Below are 16,226 nucleotides of genomic sequence, written 5' to 3' on the forward strand. Positions count from 1 at the left end.
GTGAGTCAGTCTCTTTCTGTGATGATACCTGGAGTGTGTGAGTGAGTCAGTCTCTTTCTGTGATGATACGTGGAGTGTGTGAGTGAGCCAGTCTCTTTCTGTGATGATACGTGGAGTGTGTGAGTGAGCCAGTCTCTTTCCGTGATGATACGTGGAGTGTGTGAGTGAGTCAGTCTCTTTCTGTGATGATACGTGGAGTGTGTGAGTCAGTCTCTTTCTGTGATGATACGTGGAGTGTGTGAGTTCAGTCTCTTTCTGTGATGATACGTGGAGTGTGTGAGTGAGTCAGTCTCTTTCTGTGATGATACGTGGAGTGTGTGAGTGAGCCAGTCTCTTTCTGTGATGATACGTGGAGTGTGTGAGTGAGACAGTCTCTTTCTGTGATGATACGTGGAGTGTGTGAGTCAGTCTCTTTCTGTGATGATACGTGGAGTGTGTGAGCCAGTCTCTTTCTGTGATGATACGTGGAGTGTGTGAGTGAGTCAGATTCTTTCTGTGATGATACGTGGAGTGTGTGAGCCAGTCTCTGTCTGTGATGATACGTGAAGTGTGTGAGTGAGTCAGTCTCTTTCTGTGATGATACGTGGAGTGTGTGAGTCAGTCTCTTTCTGTGATGATACGTAGAGTGTGTGAGTGAGTCAGTCTCTTTCTGTGATGATACGTGGAGTGTGTGTGTGAGCCAGTCTCTTTCTGTGAGAATACGTGGAGTGTGTGAGTGAGTCAGTCTCTTTCTGTGATGATACGTGGAGTGTGTGAGTGAGTCAGTCTCTTTCTGTGAGAATACGTGGAGTGTGTGAGTCAGTCTCTTTCTGTGATGATACGTGGAGTATGTGAGCCAGTCTCTTTCTGTGATGATACGTGGAGTGTGTGAGTGAGTCAGTCTCTTTCTGTGATGATACGTGGAGTGTGTGAGCCAGTCTCTTTCTGTGATGATACGTGAAGTGTGTGAGTGAGTCAGTCTCTTTCTGTGATGATACGTGGAGTGTGTGAGTCAGTCTCTTTCTGTGATGATACGTAGAGTGTGTGAGTGAGTCAGTCTCTTTCTGTGATGATACGTGGAGTGTGTGTGTGAGCCAGTCTCTTTCTGTGATGAATACGTGGAGTGTGTGAGTGAGTCAGTCTCTTTCTGTGATGATACGTGGAGTGTGTGAGTGAGTCAGTCTCTTTCTGTGATGATACGTGGAGTATGTGAGTCAGTCTCTTTCTGTGATGATACGTGGAGTATGTGAGCCAGTCTCTTTCTGTGATAATACGTGGAGTATGTGAGTCAGTCTCTTTCTGTGATGATACGTGGAGTGTGTGAGTCAGTCTCTTTCTGTGATGATACGTGGAGTGTGTGAGTGAGCCAGTCTCTTTCTGTGATGATACGTGGAGTGTGTGAGTGAGCCAGTCTCTTTCTGTGATGATACGTGGAGTGTGTGAGTGAGCCAGTCTCTTTCTGTGATGATACGTGGAGTGTGTGAGTGAGTCAGTCTCTTTCTGTGATGATACGTGGAGTGTGTGAGTCAGTCTCTTTCTGTGATGATACGTGGAGTGTGTGAGTGAGTCAGTCTCTTTCTGTGATGATACGTGGAGTGTGTGAGTCAGTCTCTTTCTGTGATGATACGTGGAGTGTGTGAGCCAGTCTCTTTCTGTGATGATACGTGGAGTGTGTGAGTGAGTCAGTCTCTTTCTGTGATGATACGTGGAGTGTGTGAGTGAGCCAGTCTCTTTCTGTGATGATACATGGAGTGTGTGAGTGAGCCAGTCTCTTTCTGTGATGATACGTGGAGTGTGTGAGTGAGCCAGTCTCTTTCTGTGATGATACGTGGAGTGTGTGAGTGAGTCAGTCTCTTTCTGTGATGATACGTGGAGTGTGTGAGTCAGTCTCTTTCTGTGATGATACGTGGAGTGTGTGAGTGAGTCAGTCTCTTTCTGTGATGATACGTGGAGTGTGTGAGTGAGTCAGTCTCTTTCTGTGATGATACGTGGAGTGTGTGAGTGAGCCAGTCTCTTTCTGTGATGATACGTGGAGTGTGTGAGTGAGCCAGTCTCTTTCCGTGATGATACGTGGAGTGTGTGAGTGAGTCAGTCTCTTTCTGTGATGATACGTGGAGTGTGTGAGTCAGTCTCTTTCTGTGATGATACGTGGAGTTGTGAGTCAGTCTCTTTCTGTGATGATACGTGGAGTGTGTGAGCCAGTCTCTTTCTGTGATGATACGTGGAGTGTGTGAGTGAGTCAGTCTCTTTCTGTGATGATACGTGGAGTGTGTGAGCCAGTCTCTTTCTGTGATGATACGTGGAGTGTGTGAGTGAGTCAGTCTCTTTCTGTGATGATACGTGGAGTGTGTGAGCCAGTCTCTTTCTGTGATGATACGTGGAGTGTGTGAGTGAGTCAGTCTCTTTCTGTGATGATACGTGGAGTGTGTGAGTCAGTCTCTTTCTGTGATGATACGTAGAGTGTGTGAGTGAGTCAGTCTCTTTCTGTGATGATACGTGGAGTGTGTGTGTGAGCCAGTCTCTTTCTGTGAGAATACGTGGAGTGTGTGAGTGAGTCAGTCTCTTTCTGTGATGATACGTGGAGTGTGTGAGTGAGTCAGTCTCTTTCTGTGATAATACGTGGAGTATGTGAGTCAGTCTCTTTCTGTGATGATACGTGGAGTGTGTGAGCCAGTCTCTTTCTGTGATGAATACGTGGAGTATGTGAGTCAGTCTCTTTCTGTGATGATACGTGGAGTGTGTGAGTCAGTCTCTTTCTGTGATGATACGTGGAGTGTGTGAGTGAGACAGTCTCTTTCTGTGATGATACGTGGAGTGTGTGAGTGAGCCAGTCTCTTTCTGTGATGATACGTGGAGTGTGTGAGTGAGCCAGTCTCTTTCTGTGATGATACGTGGAGTGTGTGAGTGAGTCAGTCTCCTTCTGTGATGATACGTGGAGTGTGTGAGTCAGTCTCTTTCTGTGATGATACGTGGAGTGTGTGAGTGAGTCAGTCTCTTTCTGTGATGATACGTGGAGTGTGTGAGTCAGTCTCTTTCTGTGATGATACGTGGAGTGTGTGAGCCAGTCTCTTTCTGTGATGATACGTGGAGTGTGTGAGTGAGTCAGTCTCTTTCTGTGATGATACGTGGAGTGTGTGAGTGAGACAGTCTCTTTCTGTGATGATACGTGGAGTGTGTGAGTGAGCCAGTCTCTTTCTGTGATGATACGTGGAGTGTGTGAGTGAGCCAGTCTCTTTCTGTGATGATACGTGGAGTGTGTGAGTGAGTCAGTCTCTTTCTGTGATGATACGTGGAGTGTGTGAGTGAGTCAGTCTCTTTCTGTGATGATACGTGGAGTGTGTGAGTGAGCCAGTCTCTTTCTGTGATGATACGTGGAGTGTGTGAGTGAGCCAGTCTCTTTCCGTGATGATACGTGGAGTGTGTGAGTGAGTCAGTCTCTTTCTGTGATGATACGTGGAGTGTGTGAGTGAGTCAGTCTCTTTCTGTGATGATACGTGGAGTGTGTGAGTCAGTCTCTTTCTGTGATGATACGTGGAGTGAGTCAGTCTCTTTCTGTGATGATACGTGGAGTGTGTGAGCCAGTCTCTTTCTGTGATGATACGTGGAGTGTGTGAGTGAGTCAGTCTCTTTCTGTGATGATACGTGGAGTGTGTGAGCCAGTCTCTTTCTGTGATGATACGTGAAGTGTGTGAGTGAGTCAGTCTCTTTCTGTGATGATACGTGGAGTGTGTGAGTCAGTCTCTTTCTGTGATGATACGTAGAGTGTGTGAGTGAGTCAGTCTCTTTCTGTGATGATACGTGGAGTGTGTGTGTGAGCCAGTCTCTTTCTGTGAGAATACGTGGAGTGTGTGAGTGAGTCAGTCTCTTTCTGTGATGATACGTGGAGTGTGTGAGTGAGTCAGTCTCTTTCTGTGAGAATACGTGGAGTATGTGAGTCAGTCTCTTTCTGTGATGATACGTGGAGTATGTGAGCCAGTCTCTTTCTGTGAGAATACGTGGAGTATGTGAGTCAGTCTCTTTCTGTGATGATACGTGGAGTGTGTGAGTCAGTCTCTTTCTGTGATGATACGTGGAGTGTGTGAGTGAGCCAGTCTCTTTCTGTGATGATACGTGGAGTGTGTGAGTGAGCCAGTCTCTTTCTGTGAGAATACGTGGAGTGTGTGAGTGAGTCAGTCTCTTTCTGTGATGATACGTGGAGTGTGTGAGTGAGTCAGTCTCTTTCTGTGAGAATACGTGGACTGTGTGAGTGAGTCAGTCTCTTTCTGTGATGATACGTGGAGTGTGTGAGTGAGTCTCTTTCTGTGATGATACGTGGAGTGTGTGTGCCAGTCTCTTTCTGTGATGATACGTGGAGTGTGTGAGTCAGTCTCTTTCTGTGATGATACGTGGAGTGTGTGAGTGAGTCAGTCTCTTTCTGTGATGATACGTGGAATGTGTGAGTGAGCCAGTCTCTTTCTGTAATGATACGTGGAGTGTGTGAGTCAGTCTCTTTCTGTGATGATACGTGGAGTGTGTGAGTGAGCCAGTCTCTTTCTGTGATGATACGTGGAGTGTGTGAGTGAGTCAGTCTCTTTCTGTGATGATACGTGGAGTGTGTGAGTGAGTCAGTCTCTTTCTGTGAGAATACGTGGAGTATGTGAGTCAGTCTCTTTCTGTGATGATACGTGGAGTATGTGAGCCAGTCTCTTTCTGTGAGAATACGTGGAGTATGTGAGTCAGTCTCTTTCTGTGATGATACGTGGAGTGTGTGAGTCAGTCTCTTTCTGTGATGATACGTGGAGTGTGTGAGTGAGTCAGTCTCTTTCTGTGATGATACGTGGAGTGTGTGAGTGAGTCAGTCTCTTTCTGTGAGAATACGTGGAGTATGTGAGTCAGTCTCTTTCTGTGATGATACGTGGAGTGTGTGAGCCAGTCTCTTTCTGTGAGAATACGTGGAGTATGTGAGTCAGTCTCTTTCTGTGATGATACGTGGAGTGTGTGAGTGAGTCAGTCTCTTTCTGTGAGAATACGTGGAGTATGTGAGTCAGTCTCTTTCTGTGATGATACGTGGAGTATGTGAGCCAGTCTCTTTCTGTGAGAATACGTGGAGTATGTGAGTCAGTCTCTTTCTGTGATGATACGTGGAGTGTGTGAGCCAGTCTCTTTCTGTGATGATACGTGGAGTGTGTGAGTGAGTCAGTCTCTTTCTGTGATGATACGTGGAGTGTGTGAGTGAGTCAGTCTCTTTCTGTGATGATACGTGGAGTGTGTGAGTGAGTCAGTCTCTTTCTGTGAGAATACGTGGAGTATGTGAGTCAGTCTCTTTCTGTGATGATACGTGGAGTATGTGAGCCAGTCTCTTTCTGTGAGAATACGTGGAGTATGTGAGTCAGTCTCTTTCTGTGATGATACGTGGAGTGTGTGAGTCAGTCTCTTTCTGTGATGATACGTGGAGTGTGTGAGTGAGCCAGTCTCTTTCTGTGATGATACGTGGAGTGTGTGAGTGAGCCAGTCTCTTTCTGTGATGATACGTGGAGTGTGTGAGTGAGCCAGTCTCTTTCTGTGATGATACGTGGAGTGTGTGAGTGAGTCAGTCTCTTTCTGTGATGATACGTGGAGTGTGTGAGTCAGTCTCTTTCTGTGATGATACGTGGAGTGTGTGAGTGAGTCAGTCTCTTTCTGTGATGATACGTGGAGTGTGTGAGTCAGTCTCTTTCTGTGATGATACGTGGAGTGTGTGAGCCAGTCTCTTTCTGTGATGATACGTGGAGTGTGTGAGTGAGTCAGTCTCTTTCTGTGATGATACGTGGAGTGTGTGAGTGAGCCAGTCTCTTTCTGTGATGATACATGGAGTGTGTGAGTGAGCCAGTCTCTTTCTGTGATGATACGTGGAGTGTGTGAGTGAGCCAGTCTCTTTCTGTGATGATACGTGGAGTGTGTGAGTGAGTCAGTCTCTTTCTGTGATGATACGTGGAGTGTGTGAGTCAGTCTCTTTCTGTGATGATACGTGGAGTGTGTGAGTGAGTCAGTCTCTTTCTGTGATGATACGTGGAGTGTGTGAGTGAGTCAGTCTCTTTCTGTGATGATACGTGGAGTGTGTGAGTGAGCCAGTCTCTTTCTGTGATGATACGTGGAGTGTGTGAGTGAGCCAGTCTCTTTCCGTGATGATACGTGGAGTGTGTGAGTGAGTCAGTCTCTTTCTGTGATGATACGTGGAGTGTGTGAGTCAGTCTCTTTCTGTGATGATACGTGGAGTGAGTCAGTCTCTTTCTGTGATGATACGTGGAGTGTGTGAGCCAGTCTCTTTCTGTGATGATACGTGGAGTGTGTGAGTGAGTCAGTCTCTTTCTGTGATGATACGTGGAGTGTGTGAGCCAGTCTCTTTCTGTGATGATACGTGGAGTGTGTGAGTGAGTCAGTCTCTTTCTGTGATGATACGTGGAGTGTGTGAGCCAGTCTCTTTCTGTGATGATACGTGGAGTGTGTGAGTGAGTCAGTCTCTTTCTGTGATGATACGTGGAGTGTGTGAGTGAGACAGTCTCTTTCTGTGATGATACGTGGAGTGTGTGAGCCAGTCTCTTTCTGTGATGATACGTGGAGTGTGTGAGTGAGTCAGTCTCTTTCTGTGATGATACGTGGAGTGTGTGTGTGAGCCAGTCTCTTTCTGTGAGAATACGTGGAGTGTGTGAGTGAGTCAGTCTCTTTCTGTGATGATACGTGGAGTGTGTGAGTGAGTCAGTCTCTTTCTGTGAGAATACGTGGACTGTGTGAGTGAGTCAGTCTCTTTCTGTGATGATACGTGGAGTGTGTGAGTGAGTCTCTTTCTGTGATGATACGTGGAGTGTGTGTGCCAGTCTCTTTCTGTGATGATACGTGGAGTGTGTGAGTCAGTCTCTTTCTGTGATGATACGTGGAGTGTGTGAGTGAGTCAGTCTCTTTCTGTGATGATACGTGGAATGTGTGAGTGAGCCAGTCTCTTTCTGTAATGATACGTGGAGTGTGTGAGTCAGTCTCTTTCTGTGATGATACGTGGAGTGTGTGAGTGAGCCAGTCTCTTTCTGTGATGATACGTGGAGTGTGTGAGTGAGCCAGTCTCTTTCTGTGATGATACGTGGAGTGTGTGAGTGAGCCAGTCTCTTTCTGTGATGATACGTGGAGTGTGTGAGTGAGTCAGTCTCTTTCTGTGATGATACGTGGAGTGTGTGAGTCAGTCTCTTTCTGTGATGATACGTGGAGTGTGTGAGTGAGTCAGTCTCTTTCTGTGATGATACGTGGAGTGTGTGAGTGAGTCAGTCTCTTTCTGTGATGATACATGGAGTGTGTGAGTGAGCCAGTCTCTTTCTGTGATGATACGTGGAGTGTGTGAGTGAGACAGTCTCTTTCTGTGATGATACGTGGAGTGTGTGAGTCAGTCTCTTTCTGTGATGGTACGTGGAGTGTGTGAGCCAGTCTCTTTCTGTGATGATACGTGGAGTGTGTGAGTGAGCCAGTCTCTTTCTGTGATGATACATGGAGTGTGTGAGTGAGCCAGTCTCTTTCTGTGATGATACGTGGAGTGTGTGAGTGAGCCAGTCTCTTTCTGTGATGATACGTGGAGTGTGTGAGTGAGTCAGTCTCTTTCTGTGATGATACGTGGAGTGTGTGAGTCAGTCTCTTTCTGTGATGATACGTGGAGTGTGTGAGTGAGTCAGTCTCTTTCTGTGATGATACGTGGTGTGTGTGAGTGAGTCAGTCTCTTTCTGTGATGATACGTGGAGTGTGTGAGTGAGCCAGTCTCTTTCTGTGATGATACGTGGAGTGTGTGAGTGAGCCAGTCTCTTTCTGTGATGATACGTGGAGTGTGTGTGTGAGTCAGTCTCTTTCTGTGATGATACGTGGAGTGTGTGAGTCAGTCTCTTTCTGTGATGATACGTGGAGTGTGTGTGTGATCCAGTCTCTTTCTGTGATGATACGTGGAGTGTGTGAGTGAGTCAGTCTCTTTCTGTGATGATACGTGGAGTGTGTGAGTGAGTCAGTCTCTTTCTGTGATGATACGTGGAGTGTGTGAGTCAGTCTCTTTCTGTGATGATACGTGGAGTGTGTCAGTCAGTCTCTTTCTGTGATGATACGTTGAGTGTGTGAGTGAGTCAGTCTCTTTCTGTGATGATACGTGGAGTGTGTGAGTGAGTCAGTCTCTTTCTGTGATGATACGTGGAGTGTGTCAGTCAGTCTCTTTCTGTGATGATACGTGGAGTGTGTGAGTGAGTCAGTCTCTTTCTGTGATGATACGTGGAGTGTGTGAGTGAGTCAGTCTCTTTCTGTGATGATACGTGGAGTGTGTGAGTGAGTCAGTCTCTTTCTGTGATGATACGTGGAGTGTGTGAGTGAGTCAGTCTCTTTCTGTGATGATACGTGGAGTGTGTGAGTGAGTCAGTCTCTTTCTGTGATGATACGTGGAGTGTGTCAGTCAGTCTCTTTCTGTGATGATACGTGGAGTGTGTGAGTGAGTCAGTCTCTTTCTGTGATGATACGTGGAGTGTGTGAGTGAGTCAGTCTCTTTCTGTGATGATACGTGGAGTGTGTGAGCCAGTTGTCCTGGTCCAAGTTTTCCAGTAGGGAGCCGTTTTGAGCACCCGCACCCCCAAGCTCTTTTCTCTCTTTCTCCTTTAAAAACACAGAAAGACAGAAGAGAAGAGAGTCAGCCTTCGAGAGCCCATCCTATCTTCCCTGGTCATCTCAACTCTTACATTATCCTACTAAGCCTGCCTTTTCCTTAATAAACCTTTACAAACTACACACTGTCATGAACTTTCAATTGTGTACGTGAAAGAGTGTGCATGTGTGTGTCTACATCAGAGAGTCCTACCTGTCCTGTCGGCACGGTCTGACAGCTTGTATCGCCACTATTTTAATGTGTTTACGTGCATGAGTGAGGGAGTGTGTGGGTGTAGATCTGTCTGAGCTTAAAACCATTCTACCTGCTGGTACTGTTGGACGGTTTCTTCCTCCTGCTGTATGCGGTGGAGCACCAGAGGGTCTGGTTTGTGGCTCCCAGGAACAGTAGAACTCTCTGGACGGTCTGTACTGCAGATCTCACAGCCAGGCCACGTGGGCTTGTTTATGTACGTACAAAAGGGGCAGGCCCAACCCTGAGACACACAGCAAGACCGTCTTTGCAGGTGTGTATATGGATATCTACTGTATGTCAACTTACAGCATCTAGGTATGTATCAGTTATGTTGAGGGTGAAATCCATTTAGCTGAGTCAAATAGGTATTCCATTATTACCAAGGGGTATTGTACAGAGCTTGTGTGTACCTGAGGGCCTGATTTCTTGGGACTAAGTGCATCATTGAGTTGTGGCATCTCCAGGTTGATGAAGTCTTTGATTTCACTGATGTTCAGCCTCTCTGTCCCCGCTACACTTGGCCCTGTTCCATTTGAACCTACAGGGACAGGAACAACGCTTTGTCAGGAGGGCGCCAACAATGGGTCCTTATGTAAATGGTTTGTTTGTGTTTAGCAGTCTCACCCTTGATGCTGTGGCTCAGTCTGAGTGGCAGGGTACTGTAACCCCTCCAGTCCTGGGATGTGGGGCAGTTGCTGGGGGGCCCGTGAGGTGGGGTAGCGGGGGTGAGGAAGGTATTCTCCTGGTCCTGCTGGAGCAGCTGCCGTGTGAGGCAGGCGGAGAGGAGGTACAGGAAGGCCGTGTCTCCATCCCAGCTTACCCCATATGATGCCAGAGAGCGCTGCTCGGCACACAGACACTGGCCGATGACCCAGCTCTGCACCCGCGGATGGAAGCCATACTCCAGGAATACTTAGGAGACAGAGGGACAGACAAATAAACGTTGACAGAAAGGTTAACATCATGTTAAAACTATTTTATAGCTAAATCATTTTATAGAGAACTGAATTTAAATGTAAAAAATAAATAAAACTCTTGTTTAAGCTGTTCAGACTGACCTGATGCTTGAGTATTGCAATGGTTGTGTGGGGGAGGACTTTCACCGTGACACAACAGGAAGATGAAGAATCCTCAACCACTGCAGCCAAGCTTTCACAGAAAGATACAATCGTCAACTCCTAAAATATGCATTTCCTGTCCTACAAAATTGAATTCTTCAATAACTTTCTCTTCTTCTACCCAGTAGCTCTCATGCTCTTAACCCTCTCACCTAACCTCTGTGTCTCCGTAGCTCCTATCAGAGGGCTGGATCTTCAGCCCTGCCTGCTGATAAGCCAGGGCGGCAGCGTAGATGGAGGCCTCCTGGATGTCACCAGCCTCGATGGCCCTGGTCAGGTCAGCACACATCTCCTCTACAGACCAGTGGACACAAGGAAGAAACCAAGAGGCAGGGACAGTGAGCCATTGAAAAGGGTAGAAACTAGGCCGATCCAATACTGTACGCCCAACCGCTATTAAGTATTCACGTGAAGCATAAGGGCAATTCGGAATTACGCCTACACTCCGATTTTTCACTTTAAAATGTATGCCAAACGAAAACCAATGATTGAAAAGTCAAACAAACTATACAATATGCACAAGGACTACTTTTAACAATTTCCACAGAAAATGTTACAAAGACACATTTACTTGAAGAACAGTACTGTTGCAAAGTTTGGTAACAGAATGACGGGCAGTGCTTTTTGTTCCATCATATAGAGTTATATAGTTTAACTTTGCAATCATAGGTTTTCGTTTGGCATACATTTTAAAGTGAAAAATCTGAGTCTCTGCTTAATTCTGTTCATGTGGAATTTCCCATAATGCAACCATATTGTGTAGGGCTATCTGTGCGTGGTAAGGCACTGGAGCTGGACATCTCTAAGGCCTCCAGAGGCAGCTGTCTGTCATCGGTGGGAGGGCTGTCTGCCACTGAGGGGTCAGGAGAGGAGGAGAGAGGGGACTCTGGTTATTTGAGCACAGGAAGGCTAGGAAGAGAATTCAGTGGACAAACAGGTCAGAGAGAATAGAGATACAGTGGCAAGAAAAAGTATGTGAACCCTTTGGAAATACCTGGATTTCTGCATAAATTGGTCATACAATTGTATCTGATCTTCATCTAGGTCACAAGAATAGGCAAACACAGTCTGCTTAAACTAATAATACACAAACAATTCTACATTTTCATGTCTTTATTGAACACACCGTGTAAATATTCACAGTGCAGGGTGGGAAAAGTATGTGAACCCTAGAATTTAATAACTGGTTGACCCTCCTTTGGCAGCAATAACCTCAACCAAACGAGGTTTGCGGATCAGACCTGCACAATCAATGGTCAGGAGGAATTTTGGACCATTCCTCTTTGCAAAACTGTTTCAGTTAAGCAATATTCTTGGGATGTCTAGTGTGAACTGCTCTCGAGGTCATGCCACAGCATCTCAATCGGGTTGAGGTCAGGACTAGGACTGGGCCACTCCAGAAGGCGTATTTTCTTCTGTTGAAGCCATTCTGTTGTTGATTTACTTCTGTGTTTTGGGTCGTTCTCCTGTTGCGTCACCCAACTTCTGTTAGCTTTTGGAGAAGTCATTAGCTTAGGGGTTCACATACTTTTTCCAACCTACACTTTGAATGTTTAAATGACGTATTCAATATAGACAAAAAAATACAGTAATTAGTGTGTTAGTTTAAGCACACAGTTTGTCTATTGTCGTGATTTAGAAGAAGATCAGATCAAATTTGATGACCAATTTATGCAGAAATCTAGGTAATTCCAAAGGGTTAACATACGTTTTCTTGCCATTGTAGATGGTGACTGACCCCTATGTGCCTCTCTGAGTCATGACATCCCCACGGTGGCCCACTCCTGAGCCTCCTGCTGGCAGTGGAAGTTGATGCTGATGTGGTCATGAGGGGGCATGGCCAAACTCAGCTTGTGGCATTTTGCAGACTTCACCTCATAGTGTAGCGACCTCAGGTCAAACTCTGCAATGGACTGGAAGACATGAGAGAAGAAAAGTGAAGCTCATTTTATCACACTAAAATAGTCCGCCTACCAGAGTTTGTTCCCTGGTAGTATGACTGTAGTTATTGTACTGATGTCATGTTGGAGCTGTTTTTGGAAGAGATTGGACAGCATAGCAGTAATGTACAGTATATAAACCTAGCGGGAATGTTTGATGACAAGAATGTAGTTCAACTATTTGTTTTAGTATAAATTATCTGTTTCAAAGAACTGACAGTTCAATGAATGCCTGTCAAAATTAAGCATGAGACCAGGGATAATGTAATAGTGTAACGGCAAAACCTTCTGTAAATCCATGCCTGCCTGCTTGGTAATAATGAAAACATAATGCTGTCTTACCACACTCCGACCCGTTGTTCCGCTAGTGTCCCGTAGCATGAGACGGAATTCCCCGGTCTTCCCGGGGTGTATACAGAGCTGGAGACGGACTGACTCATCACCTGCCTCTGGAAGACACAACAACCGAATACCAGAATTGCAAACTGACACCCGTACCGACATCAAGACTGTATGGCAGCCAGTTTGTGAGGCTCCATAGCTAGGTATAGATGAGGACGGGTCCGGAGGAGGGGTGTGAGTAGTCCACCCGCCTGAGCTCAGCGACATTCCACCGAAAGCCTCATGCGGTGTTTGGAGACGTCAAGACACTGTTCCCGGTGTGTTTACCACCACTCCAGTTTTGCCAGAAGCGATTGTTGTTAGTATTCCAATAAAAATATCAGTTTCATCGTAGTCCCTTAATTTACCAAGCTCACAACAACAACAACAACAACAAGCGAAGAACGGGCAGGAACAAAGTGCGCTCTCTGTGGTATCGCATGGCCACAGATAGAACAATGAGCCAGATATTTCACCATATGTATAAATGTGAAGCATCCGGTTGTTGTTTCCGCTCACTACCAAATATGGTGATGAGAGGAATTGCAGTGGCCAAAAGTGGGAGAAGATGGAGCGAGATGGATTTTGGCCGACATTCTGCAAATTTACTCATCGATTAAACATTTGATCTCCATACAGTTTTCTGTTTCCAAAACTAGAATCTGTAAAACACATAGTTGACTGCGTTGTGTAGACTTTGCCAAAGTAAAAAAATACGTTGTTTAGAAGGAGTGCAAGGGCGAATTGAGTTATCACACACGCGCACTTCAGAGTGGGCGTTCCCTAGCAGAAAAATGCAAATAAATGCTAGAACGCGCCAATAGGATCTCACTAGCTCACTGGCTCTGCCCACGTCCTTGCTTGTTTTGCACACTGTGATTAATTTTCTTCCATTGGAAACGACAGGTTCTGGTCTATCTTGGGTTAGTTATACACATCTTTGGTTTGGCTGTCTCTCGCCGTCGCTCGTGCTGCCAATCATTGCGCCCCACTAAGTTGTAACCATGTACTTACTACACAACAAGACATTTGTGCATCTTGACTGCTGTTCGAAAACATTTTCATTTTCCTCCATTTCTCAAAATCAGGTTAAGGAATTTATATGTGATGTACTCCCATTCTAAACGTAAGAAATATTTGGTAAACTTGCAACTGCAAATTGTATTAGAGTCAATGTTATATTGTTGACCAACTTTTAGAAAGACTAGCAGAGAGCGTGCAAATGCAGCATAGTGCATTGTATGTTCAATAATTAGAAAGTCAGTACATGTTAGGTGAGTCATCAGATCAGTCAAAGGAGTATTTCTATTATGTGTATTCTGTACAAGCTCATAACTGTAGTTGTCTATGCCAATAGAGAACCATTGATATCGGAGGACAGAGAAGTGAAATTAGTCACATTCTCTCTCTCTCTCTCTCCTCTCTCTCTCTCAATTCAATTTCAAGTTAAGGGCTTTTTTGGCATGGGAAACATATGTTTACATTGTCAAAGCAAGTGAAATAGATAATAAACTCTTAGTGAAATAAACAATTCAAAATTAACAGTAAACATTACACTTACAAAAGTTCCGAAAGAATAAAGACATTTCAAATGTCATATTTTTTATTTTATTTTTTATTTTACCTTTATTTATACAGGTTTTTTCTCATTGAGATAAATATCTATTTTCTAAGAGAGACCTGGTCCAATAGCAGCAAGGGGAACAACGTTTCAGACAAAACAACTTACATACACTCACACAACATTAAACAAAACTATAGACACACATACAGTACAACTAAAACATTTGACATTAAAAACACAAACGTCTTGACTAAAAACAGCTGGCCTAAAAACAATTACACTCTTCTATAATATATACATCGATCAAGTGTTTGAACTCCGCCAACAAAACTAGATCATCACATTTTAAAATGTTCAAAAGAGAATTCCAGGACCACGGTGCTAAGTAACTAAAACTATTTCTACCATGACCTGTTCTAATTCTTGGTACTGTTAGAAGCAAATCAGAATGGGACCGTAATGATATTTATTTACCGACCTGACTAAAAAATAACAGAGATAAAATGGCATTTTACCCAATATGGCCTTATAAATCAGTGTATACCAGTGTTTAAGCCTACGCAAGGTCAATGACGACCAGCCAACAGCGCTGTAGAGATCACAATGATGTGTTAGACGTTTCTGATTTGTATTGAACCTGAGAGCTGCATGATATACTGAATCAAGTGCTCTCAGGGTAGTGGCTGAGGCCTGCATATGTGTCTATATATAGTGTTGTAATGATGTGCAAATAGTTAAAGTACAAAAGGGAAAATAAATAAACATAAATATAGGTTGAATTTACAATAGTGTTTGTTCTTCACTGGTTGCCCTTTTCACAAATCTTGCTGCTGTCATTGCACACTGTGGTACTTCACCCAATAGATATGTATAGTTTATCAAAATTGGATTTGTTTTCAAATTATTTGTGGGTCTGTGTAATCTGAGGGAAATATGTGTCTCTAATACGGTCATACATTTGGCTTCGAGGTTAGGAAGTGGAGCTCAGTTTCCACCTCATTTTGTGGGCAGTGTGCACATAGCCTGCCTTCTCTTGAGAGCCAGGTCTGCCTTCGGTGGCCTTTCTCAATAGCAAGGCTATGCTCACAGAGTCTGTACATAGTCAAAGATTTCCTTAATTTTGGCTCAGTCACAGTGGTCAGGTATTCTGCCACTGTGTAGTCTCTGTTTAGGGCCAAATAGCATTCTAGTTTGCTCAGTTGTTTTTGTAAATTCTTTTCAATGTGTCAAGTAATTATCTTTTTGCTTTCTCATGATTTGATTGGGTCTAATTGTGAACAGAGCCCCAGGACCATCTTGCTTAGGGGACTCTTCTCCAGGTTCATCTCTCTGTAGGTGATGGCTTTGTTATGGAAGGTTTGGGAATCGCTTCCTTTTAGGTGGTTGTAGAATTTAAAGGCTCTTTTCTGGATTTTGATAATTAGCGGGTATCGGCCTAATTCTGCTCTGCATGCTTTATTTGGTGTTTTACGTTGTACACGGAGGATATTTTTGCAGAATTCTGCATGCAGTCTCAATTTGGTGTATGTCCCATTTTGTGAATTCTTGGTTGGTGAGCGGACCTCAGATCTCACAACCATAAAGGGCAATGTGTTCTATAACTGATTTAAGTATTTTTAGCCAGATCCTAATTGGTATGTTGAATTTCTCGTTCCTTTTGATGGCATAGAAGGCCCTTCTTGCCTTGTCTCTCAGATCATTCACAGCTTTGTGGAAATTACCTGTGGCGCTGATGTTTAGGCCGAGGTATGAACAGTTTTTTGTGTGATCTAGGGCAACGGTGTCTAGATGGAATTTGTATTCGTGGTCCTGGGAACTGGACCTTTTTTGGAACACCATTATTTATGTCTTACTGAGATTTACTCCTTGGTTGGGGACAGAAACACCGGATCATCAGCAAACAGTAGACATTTGACTTCAGATTCTAGTAGGGTGAGGCCGAGTGCTGCAGACTGTTCTCTAGCCCTCGGCAATTCGTTTATATATATATGTTGAAGAGGGTGGCTCTCTCTTTCTTTCTCTCTTTCCCTCTCTCTTTCTCTCTCTCTCTCTCTCTCTCTCTCTCTCTCTCTCTCTCTCTCTCTCTCTCTCTCTCTCTCTTTCTCCCTCTCTCTCTCAATTCAATTTCAATGTAAGGGCTTTATTCACATGGGAAACATATGTTAACATTGCCAAAGCAAGGGAAGTAGATAATAAACAAATAATAAACAATTTGGATCCTTTGACAGGGTATAAGGAGGCTTCATGTTACCACCTACTCTCTCTCTCTCAATTCAATTCAATTTAAGGGGCTTTATTGGCATGGGAAACATATGCTTACATTGCCTCTCTCTCTCTCTCTCTCTCTCTCTCTCTCTCTCTCTCTCTCTCTCGTCTGT

At 44.6% G+C, this 16,226-nt stretch overlaps 1 protein-coding gene and 1 pseudogene across 1 annotated transcript; both read right to left on the minus strand.

Moving 5' to 3' along the window:
* Nucleotides 1–8,422: 8,422 nt before the first annotated feature.
* On the minus strand, nt 8,423–10,252 carry LOC106579568 (ranBP-type and C3HC4-type zinc finger-containing protein 1-like). Its single transcript, XM_014159606.1, has 6 exons — nt 10,116–10,252; nt 9,904–9,941; nt 9,470–9,757; nt 9,256–9,383; nt 8,916–9,086; nt 8,423–8,601 (listed from the first exon to the last, which is right to left on the minus strand). The coding sequence occupies exons 1-6, from the start codon at nt 10,250–10,252 to the stop codon at nt 8,446–8,448; spliced, it is 918 nt and encodes a 305-aa protein (XP_014015081.1). The 3' UTR covers nt 8,423–8,445.
* Nucleotides 10,253–10,688: 436 nt separating this feature from the next.
* Nucleotides 10,689–12,719, minus strand: LOC106579569 (ranBP-type and C3HC4-type zinc finger-containing protein 1-like; annotated as a pseudogene).
* Nucleotides 12,720–16,226: the final 3,507 nt, after the last annotated feature.

This window comes from Salmo salar, chromosome ssa19 (assembly GCF_905237065.1).
Source record: "Salmo salar chromosome ssa19, Ssal_v3.1, whole genome shotgun sequence".
Taxonomy (NCBI): Eukaryota; Metazoa; Chordata; class Actinopteri; order Salmoniformes; family Salmonidae; genus Salmo; species Salmo salar.

Excerpts from the sequence above, each read along its gene's own strand:
- LOC106579568 (XM_014159606.1), bottom strand. The coding sequence starts at position 10,252 with ATGTGTGCTGACCTGACCAGGGCCATCGAGGCTGGTGACATCCAGGAG. Across the intron at positions 9,758-9,903 it reads TTGCAATACTCAAGCATCAG|TATTCCTGGAGTATGGCTTC; the intron begins GTCAGTCTGAAC and ends CTGTCTCCTAAG. Across the intron at positions 9,384-9,469 it reads ACTGAGCCACAGCATCAAGG|GTTCAAATGGAACAGGGCCA; the intron begins GTGAGACTGCTA and ends CTGTCCCTGTAG.